A 10,526-nucleotide genomic window follows, 5' to 3' on the forward strand; every position below is an offset into this window, starting at 1 on the left:
AAAATTAATAGTCCAAAATCTTTGCTTTTTCTATTCAAGAAACTTTCTTGAATGGAAAAAGAAATGGTTGATAAACAAAATTTGATGACACTTGAAAGACATTTGTGTCTTTTTAAAATATGAATTAACGACTTATTAATGTGTGTTTTTAAAATATCAGCTAGTTAATGACAGATATTGGATCATTATCTTTTTAAAGTTTGGATTCTGAATTATCGCATTTTAAAATTTGGGGTACTGATGGGAATTTTCTTAGACAATGCAAAAATTCTTAGAGGGTAAAATGGTCTAACCACTACATTTATAAATCGCGATGCTACCCTCTCCGAGTTCAGTGGCCCAAGGAAGGCAGCGTCGCCGATGGCACTCCATCTCGGCGGACCGTTTCACGGTGCTGAACGGGTTCTGCGACGACAGTCACGGCATTCTATCTCCAAAGTACAGTCACGTAATGAGCTACGAATCTTCTGTTCCAGTTATTCTCACTCCCACAAGGTAGTTGCTCCGCCTTTCTTGCTTCTTCTGCTACTCGTCTCTGATGTAGTGTCAGGTCTTTGAGGAGTTTATGACGTGATGTTTGTGGTGGAGTCCAATTGCAGAGACCGTATACGAGCGTGATGATCATCCCAACTGGTGTAGGTGCCTCCATTGGAGGATTTGCAGGCGATGCTCTGCCGGTTGCTCGAACCCTCTCCACCGTCGTTGATTGCCTCATTTCTCACCCTAACGTATCTACTTACTCTCTCCTTGTCTCATTTAATCTTGGGTCGACCATTGCTAAGCTCAGGGCGGGAGGACGAGAGAAATTCGTCATCCCTCTGTCTTTGTAACCCTTATCCAACGTTATGTGAGTTTTCCTGCATTCCCAAAACTTCGAGCTGATTCTTGGTTGTGTTTGTCCTAAAATGATGAAGGGTATTCTGGAAATTTTGTTCAAACGGTAGGGTGACTTGTGAGCTCTGATATGAACCATGTGAAAACACTGGTCCACTTGCTCAAGTGTACTACTGTGTACCGCGTGGCACATCGGCTCAAAATGCAAACCCCACTCCATGCTTAGGGAAGCCTTAAACCTTGAGCCTTCCCTGTGTAAAATTGAAGGCGAAGTTTGATACTTCGATTTATAATTGAAGCCTTTTACTGTGTAGTTTGGTTTACAAGTTGACACATGGGCAGGTGCTCAATGCAGCTATGCTCTACTGGCCCATGTCCAATGTGCTTTACGTCGAAGGTTATGCTCTTGATCGGTTTGCAGAAGGGTCCTGGGCGCTACAACCTGTTCACCAAAACAAAGTCTCTCTCTCTCTCTCTCTCTCTCTCTCTGTTTTTGTCTTCGTAAGGCACGTAGTATTTGATTAAAGATTAGAGGTTTAGGAAAATGGGATGTGCCCAATTCACTCCCCTTAGTAAAAGAAATTTGATTTTTTATGTTGGTCTCGACTTGAGACAGGTAGGGCTGGTTCTTGATGCTGGAATTGAAGAAGAGCTTCGAATTCGGCACTTACAAGTGGCGGATGCAGCAAAGGCTTCCCTTGGATTGCCTGTTTTGGAGTATATAGTCACGGATACCCCTTTGCAGGTATATTGTCACTTGGGTACATATTTTGTTTTATTTGCATGTCAGGTGATCAAATGGCTCATTTCAGTATTGAGGTGCCAGTTCCATGTAATAATAAAATTGCTTATGGAGGGAGCTGCTAAGATTCAATGGTTCTAGTATCAATTTGCTAAATCTTTATTAACATCACCTGTATCAACTTTCACTAGTATGCTGGACAACCAACTATTTTAGTATTTTCACTTAATTCTATTACATTTCTCTATCTTTCTCTCACGGGTTATTCATCTTAACCAGAGTCATAATCTGTTGAGTTACATACTCTATTGTTCAAGATTCAGCTTGACTTCTTTATATGGTATGAAGAACTGATAGAATTTTATCCACCGTGCCTTCTTAAGAAACTCTATATTTTTATCACAACACCTCATGGAAGCCAACAGGTGGCAATTGCCACTCTCCGCAGTTGTAGAAAGAGTAAATGCTTCCCCTAATGTCCCTAGGCTTTTTCTTTGAGATTTTCACTTATTTTCGTCAAACTGAACTGAATCTTCATATACTACTCAATGATGAACTGAAATATCTGTTGTCTGAGGTTCTCTGTTGGACTCCATCCTTTACTTCATAACCATTTTGTAAGAGTTTTGCACTAGCCTTGTTCTCTGGGATGTCAGGTGCGCTTCCCTCATCCCCTCCTCTTAATACAACTCTTCTTCAATGTCAATAAATAAAAGAAACCTATTTCCTGTTTGTAATTGGAAACATCCTATTGTAATCCTTATTAATAAACTGACTTTCAATGCCACAAATCAACGATACCAAGTACCTGTACAAAGGTGTCATATTATGTTGGATATATCAAATTCTAGTGTAAATTTTGTATCCAATACCAATATTAAAAAATACATCAAAGAGTTTTACATGCACCTTGGAGGATTGGACAATGGAAAATTGGGCTAGATATACTTATTTGTGATTTTGAAATAAGTTTAACAATTTTCACAGGTTGAGAAGTGGGTTGATCCGAAGTGTGGACAATCAACAGGAAGGATTAAGCATCCTGATTCACTATTGAGAGCTGTAGACACTTTAGTTAACCATGCAGAAGTCAATGCCATTGCAGTTGTGGGACGCTTTCCAGATGATGACATTGAAGAGGTGGAAGACTACCGACAGGGGAAGGTATATTCTGCGATACCTTTATTTTCAGAGGTTCCCTTTCTATAGCCATTGGTTATGAGATGTCTATATAATATATTAAAGTAGTGACTGCACAGTTGAAGACATGTATAATGTCAAAGATTATATTTTTGAAATATCTAGTGTTTGTGGATTTGGACATGTGAACTTGTGGAGACTGGAACATCAAAATTTATTTTCTGAAAACGTCTGTCACCTTTTATCTTGTTATATATGGAAGCTCTCAATGTGACCATACTTTCTCAATGACCAAAATTTTTACTCTACGTGACCATACTATGGAATCTATACTTGCTTAATCAAGAAAATACTTAGATGCCTTGGATTGCATCTGAAGACAGTCATATCTCTATTTCATTTGGCAAGTTGGTGTTTTGGATTGCATCTGTGAAAGGTCTCCAAACCAGGGTGTTTGGAGCCCATCTGAGTTCTAGAAGCCTTGTAGAGTTGTAATGTTTATTGGGCTTTGGGCCTAGTGTTTGGCTCTTGTGTGGGGTCTCTCTGTATTCTTCATTTCTGTTATTAATAAAGTTACCTTACCTCTTTTCGGAAAAAAAAATAGATGCATGCATACCCTGGAACGATGTAGATATCATCGTCGGAGGAAGGTTCAACATTTTGGCAAGCATGATAAGCAAATCATATGGTTGCTGAAGGTATAAGCCTAACAATGATAAGCAAAGAAATGATTATGGTTAAATTTTCCTAAAAATAAGAAATTAGAATGTTATTGAAGTTCACATATTTGTCTTCAGCAATTATTAGAAGGTTGAGTGTTGTTAATGATTACCTATTTGTCTTTAACGCTACGTCAACAAGACAAGTGTGAGTCTACAAATACTGCTTTCAAGTCAGAGAAGCAGATCCCATTTTGTATCAACTCTTTTCATGCAGCATGCCAATTAGTGGATCCTATCCTAGTCTTGATGTGTACTAGTAAGTGGGTTGCAGTAGGTGAACACTTGGCTAGCTCATAGAATGGTATGGATTTGTTACATTAGGCCCCACTAGTATATCTGAAAGATTTGGAACGTTTACCAGTTGCCTAGTTCCTTATATCTGCTCATTTAACTTGGGTTTGTCATAGAGGATAAGGGATATATCCAATGATGGTCCTGGCTATTTGAAATCTTGGGAGGGTTAGACTGGGAACAGACCCAACCTCCGGCACTTTTTTTTTTTCTTTTTTCTTTTTATTTTTTGTTTTTTTTTTTTTTCACAAAGTTGCCACTGTCATAATTAAATCTGCATTCTCATTCTTGTCAGCCTGATATATTACCATTGCACAATGCAATGGCCCCTGCTTGTTTAGAGAATGAGGATATCCAAGGTTATAAGATTTACTTAGGGTTATAGTTGGTTTCTTATTTTTCTATAATATAGTTATTAACACTTTGGCCTTAGGAAAAATAGATTTTTTGATCTTTATGGCTCTGTTTTAAGTTCAGTAAACATGTGTAATAATTATTCTTTTGGACAATCCATGCTGGCTAGTGGCACTCTAGCTGTTGTAGACTGTAGAGGTTCTTGTTGCAAGACTCAATTATCTTTTTCAATTTTATATTATTTCTCTATATTTGTTGTTCCTTTTATTTTTGTACTCTTAATCTTATATCAAGATTACCTTATTCTAAACCCATAGTTTGTATTTGTCTTGGTTAGACTATCTTTCTTGCATAACTATTCTACATCAACTTTCCCTTTTCCCCTGACACTAGTTATTAAATGGAAATCCCAGTTTAGGTGGGCATTGGAATCCCACTATGAACCTGAGAAGTCAAACTAGGCCAGTCAAGATCAAGCAGAAGAAAAGCCAAATCGAATCCCTCATTCACCCAACTCAGATTCTTCACTAAAAACCTAGCATCTAATTTCAATGATGGAACAACACCAAGCATCTTATAATTTTGGTGGATGCTAGTGTCATGGGTTCCTTGAATCATGAAGGACAAGACACAAAATCCACCACCCCTGCATCTATACAAAAAACACCTGCTTATGTTTTGTACTCATTTGAGGTTTGTGATAGAAGAAACCCATGATGCTAGAATTGCTCAATGAGTTCTTGTTTTTAATATACTGCAGGGAATTGATTTGCTTGCAGGAGTGGAGGCAGTTATAAGCCATCTAGTGGTGAAGGAGTTCCAGATCCCTTGTGCACATGCTCCTGCATTATTGCCACTTCCTATAAGCTTATCTTTGTGCCCAAGGTCAGCTGCTGAGGAGGTCAGTTAAATCTTTTGTCTGGTTAGTAGAGATAATTATTGATCCTTCCGTATGTTAATTTGTAGCTGAAAAATGTAAATTCATAAATAAAAAATATTATTTAGAACATTCATTGTTATCCATTTATGGACATTTTTCTTCCTTTAGCATCTTGCTACAACTAGTGTCTTAGTTGGAAATACCCTTATATTTTTCAATGGAAATGCCTTCAAATTATAGTCTCAAAAACAGGACAGTTCAGTTTCTAGGGTTTCTTTTTGGAGTGTAATGATACAATCCCATGATTTAATTCCTTGAGCAGTCAGAAGTGACACGGTATCATGTGACTTTTAGATAACTTCTGAGCCTAAAATCATCACATGTCATTATATATATCTTAAAAGCAGTTAATTTAAGTTGGAGAGCTCCATATGGGACTGGAAGTTAATTGGATATAATAATTTTCCCTTTTTGGCAACCAGGCCTTGTGGGATGCATAATCTTTAGGGTGTCAGTAAAACTAGTTTAAGGTGTTTTCTGGTCTCTAGGCGACTAGGTATTGAATCAATGGCTTCAATGAAGAAAATTCTCTAAATATTAAATAGTTGGAGGTTTTTCATACTCTCTCTCTCTCTCTCTCTCTCTCTCTCTCTCTCTCTCTCTCTCTCCCTCTCTCTTTTCTTATGGTGTGATTTGGAGGGGTCGGACACTTTAGTTGGGGCATACTCACATGTCTGAGTTTGGACATCTGCTGGGACCCTGGGAGAGCTGCAAATACAATAGAAATATATTTCTAGACATCCTAAATAATTTGATATCTTGGACAGTGACACACTTTAAAGCTACACAAGCACATGTTAATGAAAAAGCAAACCAACAAGGATGGCTTTAGGCATTTTTTTTTTTCGTAGAGAACGATATTCCTTAAATGGATTTCTCTTGTTTACTTCATAATAAAAATTTTTCTTATCAGTCAAAAAGACATACACAGTAGCACATAGAACACAAATGAAAAATAAAAAAAGAAAATAGAAAGGTAAACATCACAACCATTAATCAAGGTATTTCTCAATGGATTATAAAACAAAAAATGCAGATTCTAAATCTCTCTCTCTCTCTCTCTCTCTCTCTCTCTCTCTCTCTGTGACACCAAAACTATGATTTATTTTCTGTGCTCATGCATCTATTTAATTTCTTGCGAAACAGATAGGATATACCTTCTTGCCATGTGTTCTTGCTGGATTAAGTAAAGCACCCCAATATGTACCAAGGAACTCTGACATTTCAGAGAAAGGTTGTCTATTTTCAAGTGATGTTGATAGTGTAATTCTTCCTGTTGATGCTTGTGGTGGGGATGGTGCTCTGGCTTTTACAAGAAGATCAACAAATAAGGTAAAGTACATGAAGTCATATCATTTTCCCTCTTTCTGTGGTTTGTGAAATGTCCGACCGAACTGAGTAATGGGAGACAAATCTAAATCTTTTCTTTCTTCCTAGAAACGGAAAATGTTTTCCTTCATTTGGTCCAAGTTTTGTATTTTTCCTACTGTGAAAATCTGCATTGCATCTGTGACCTGATTACATGAAAGAGTTAAACCAATTATGTTGCAGCCTCTGATAATTGCTGTTGAGGAGAACCAGACGGTTCTGGATGATACACCCGATAAACTTGGTATAAAAGTGGTATGTATAACATCCTTTGCTTGCATTTCCATTTTGATAAACTACTTTTTTCCCTTATATTTGGCCATCTAAGCATTTTGGGTATATCCGTATATGAAAGAATGGTGAATGCCATCTGCAGGTCAAAGTTTCAAACTATTGGGAAGCTATAGGTGTCATTGCAGCTCACAAGGCTGGGGTAGACCCAAAGTCTCTCCGGATAAATGGAATAAAGCAAATTAGCTCTTCTGTTGTACATTCTTATAATGGCTATTTAGCTTGAAGTGCGGCATGCGTTTCTTGATCCATTTTGTTTTTTGAGCATGCCAGTTTTCTGTGTACTACACATTTTTATTTTGTAGCCATTGCTTACAGTGGAAGCACTTTTTTTTCAACAGTAAGCCATTGTTACTGTATAGTTTCCTATCGAAGTATCAATACAAATTTAATTCTTTGAGGGGCTCATGTTTTCTGGAATGAGCAGGTGGTTCAAGCAATCTGTCAAAACTAACTTGAAAGACCGACCAAATAAAGGGCTCTGTAAGCGCTGAAACTTGCTGCTAAAACTTGAAAGATTCTTAGGTAGTAGAGATCTCTTATCTTTATGTTACAAGACTGGAAAAATTCCTTAAGGTGGTGGAAACAACCAATCAAATCTCCAGTGCTAGATTTTTCAAAGTTTGAGTTGGCTAACGATTAATATCTCCGTTAAAATGTTTGGATTTGGATTTGGATTTGCCACCGAAAGGGTGATTTCATGACACAGAAACGTGTGGTCTCTGATCTAATGTCACAACTCTCAATTACCCAGTGCAAGTCCATGAGCCATGAGTTTAGCATATATTGCACCAGTGCTTTTAAAATCTAGCCGGACTGGAGCCAATGGTTTAAAACTGGTTCAGTGGTTTGATGGAGCTGGCCATTCAGCCATTGGTTAAACTGACAAACCAATTGAATTGCACCAAGTAACAGGAATGGTTTCAGGACTGACTTTTTAAGTCCTTGTTTAACGCTTCTCATCACTCTTTACACTACTTTGAATTACAATGTAAAAAGACGAAACCATACCAATATAAGGAATAATGACTACCAATTGAAATCCAATATAATTCAAAGTTTTAACTTTGATGTCAAATACAGATGAAGTTCACTGATCCACAATCCACATAAAAGTTTAATGGCTGCCTTACAAGATTTAAAAAAGAGAGAAAAAAAAGAAAAAAAAAAACAAGAAGGATAAAACACTAGACCCAAACCGAGGAACCATACAATTGAAATAGTAATCTCTTTCTGCTTAGTGACTATTGCACCAAAGCAGATTCAAATAACACATTGGATTTCTTGCATTATGCTGTGCATGAGGAAATCTGCCATGTACTTGTAAGCTTTTTCTGTCAAATGGATACCATCCCAACTCACGCGTGTTTCTGGGTCAGGACAAACTGGAACCCCAGGAGCTCCACACATTTTAGTCAGATCAAAGTTGTAATCACCTCCAGTTCCACAACAGGCTTTCTGTAGAGATTTCTCTTCAAATCCTGTACTCCACGATAAAAATATATGGAATGAGGAGAAAGGGATTGATAATTGGTTTCTAATTTTCCTATCAAGCTACAAAATGATTGTTTGGACATAGAAGATGAAAGCAAACTTACCAAGAGAAGGAGCATGGCTAAGTACCCATTGAAGGGCTGTGTAGTAGTCAGCATATACAATAGTGACATCAGGGTACTCCTTCCTCAGCTGTTTCAAGGCTCTTCGGAGGTTACCATTGTGAAACATTGCCAAGTTATTCAAGCCTTTCAGGCACTTGAGTTCATCATAAGCCGCTGGGTCATCGTTTCTAAAAGCTGTGAGATAAATTGGCATGCATCCTATTGGGAAATTCCCTGGAACAATCACTGTCCGTGCACCATGATCTATCACTTTCTGCACATGCACAACATGAGAGGATGAAGCTTGAGCAATGAAATTTCAACTATAAGTAAAAACTGATCTGTCAAGATTACAAATTAAAGAACCTTTACTCGGAAAATATAAAATGGTAATGTTGAGGAGGTAGACTAGAGACTTACTCTAACAGCATCCTTGATTTTCTGGACGATATAAGGCACGTAACTCTGAATCTCTCCTATGGTTTTTCCTTGAAAAAACGCATAGTTATAGTCATTCCCTCCAATTTCTCCCACTAGAAATAAGGCCCTTCCAAGCTTGTGGGCACATTCTAAACAGAGATGAAAGAAAAAAGGGCAATTCAATAACTGAAACTGAAGAGTAATCTTGTTAATTAGAAATGTAACTGTGGTGTAATTGTGCAAATTTAAATCAAGTGTTCAGTGTGACAAACCTGTATTGGTGTAACAGATGGATTTTAGATGGTCTTCGAACCAACCAAGTTGGACTGAGAGAGAACTGTTGGTGACTGGAGGTATAATTTTGATTTTTGCAAGGAAAGATGTGTCAAGTGCTGTAGACCCAGCCACTGCAAAGTTCACTCCATGACTGAAGTCAGCATCCCTTGCCAAGTAAGGGTTAAGAAAAGGGAGATGGAAGGCCGAAGCTGCAATACATACAAAGAAGAAATAGATATAGAATTAGAATTTTAATGGATTTCTGATGATTATCATGACCAATGGACACTCTTTCATTTTTATCAAGAGAGAGAGAGCGAGAGAAAGCGAGAGAGAGAGAGAGAGAGAGAGAGAGAGAGAGAGAGAGATTATTGTAAAGAACAATGAACAATCTAATAAAAAAACTGACATGGAGATCAAAAACAGAAAAGGACCGTCCAGAAGTCCGGACCATATACAATCTGAATCGGGTCTGATCCAATTGACCCAGCTAACACCCTTACCAATCCTGTTCTAAAGAGAAAACTTATACAACCTGGGACCAGATTATTATATCCTTTGGTGAAGCAAAACAGAAACTGGGAAGGAAATAAATAATAAAAAGAGCCCAATAAACAAATATCAAAGAAATCGTAATATAAAGAATTAAAAATCTACATCGGTTATATCCAAAAGAAGCTAATCAAAGGAGAGAACCAACTACTTGTGATCGATTACCAAGAAAGATGCGAATGAAGAACTAATTCAAAAGAAAATATAAGATGGTAGCCAACTACTTCTGATCGCTGCACTAATCATTGAGAAGGCATAAAAGGAGAATTTTAGATATAAAGAATAATTACCGAAGAAGTCAACCATAAGAAGGCCATTAGAGCAACGACCAGTAGGCTTTTTGAAGAAAGTTTCACCGTAAGGAAGCCTAGCGAATGCAGAAGAAGTCCCGATTGGAGACTGACGGATCAGATTACCAGTATCTGATATAGAGTCTCCCAGTTGATATATGGCATCAAAGGAGCAAACCTTTGGGTGAGCAGAAATAGCAAGTGGAAGAAGGAAACAACTAATAATAAATATCAGAGCCAGAGACAGCATCGACTTCTTGTTGATGGCCATTGTGGGAAGAAGAAGAAGAAGATGAAGAAGAAGAAGAAGAAGAAGATGATGATGATGAAAAAGAAGAAGAAGAAAAGAACTTAATAAACAGAACTGCACAACTAGTGATGATCGTAAGCGAGAGTAATGGTACGTAAGTAGAGGCTCTATTAATTTATAGATGAAGAGAAAAAACAACCTAGTGTTACGTTTTTTCTAGTTGTAGTAGGAAACTGAATTTGTTATGAGTCAAAACAAGAATGGATTCCAAATTTCCAATCCTACCAGTACCAGTAGTTGTATTACGATAAGAATCAAAAAGATGGATTGGGTTGGGTCATTCGATCGAAAACTTCGGCCTTCACTTCACTTTTTGAGTAAGTAGGTGGCTTATAACCGTTAGGAATCAGGAGTGGAGGAGAGTTTTGTTTTTGTTCAAAAACGCGGCTAGGCCTCCC

General features: G+C 37.6%; 2 protein-coding genes across 5 annotated transcripts; one reads left to right on the top strand and one right to left on the bottom strand.

Annotated features, from left to right (window-relative positions):
• The first annotated feature begins 320 nt into the window (after window positions 1-320).
• Window positions 321-7,090, top strand: LOC148855037 (uncharacterized). Of its 4 annotated transcripts, none has more exons than XM_088941502.1 (9): window positions 321-495; window positions 600-728; window positions 1,177-1,293; window positions 1,451-1,579; window positions 2,564-2,740; window positions 4,844-4,984; window positions 6,170-6,355; window positions 6,575-6,646; window positions 6,768-7,090. In XM_088941502.1, exons 1-9 carry the CDS (start codon window positions 361-363, stop codon window positions 6,906-6,908), a joined length of 1,227 nt encoding a protein of 408 aa, XP_088797628.1. In that variant the 5' UTR covers window positions 321-360; the 3' UTR covers window positions 6,909-7,090. The 4 variants fall into 4 exon arrangements, with proteins under 4 accessions (XP_088797628.1, XP_088797630.1, XP_088797629.1 ...); XM_088941503.1 differs by having other exon boundaries at window positions 335-495; window positions 600-847; window positions 1,190-1,293; XM_088941505.1 differs by having other exon boundaries at window positions 337-495; window positions 1,190-1,293.
• Window positions 7,091-7,718: 628 nt separating this feature from the next.
• LOC148855038 (acetylajmalan esterase-like) lies at window positions 7,719-10,190 on the bottom strand. Its single transcript, XM_088981879.1, has 5 exons — window positions 9,819-10,190; window positions 8,973-9,185; window positions 8,701-8,849; window positions 8,281-8,554; window positions 7,719-8,163 (listed from the first exon to the last, which is right to left on the bottom strand). Exons 1-5 carry the CDS (start codon window positions 10,087-10,089, stop codon window positions 7,946-7,948), a joined length of 1,125 nt encoding a protein of 374 aa, XP_088838005.1. The 5' UTR covers window positions 10,090-10,190; the 3' UTR covers window positions 7,719-7,945.
• Window positions 10,191-10,526: the final 336 nt, after the last annotated feature.

Source organism: Nelumbo lutea, chromosome 4 (assembly GCF_056320005.1).
Source record: "Nelumbo lutea isolate HS-2025 chromosome 4, American lotus-T2T, whole genome shotgun sequence".
Lineage (NCBI taxonomy): Eukaryota > Viridiplantae > Streptophyta > Magnoliopsida > Proteales > Nelumbonaceae > Nelumbo > Nelumbo lutea.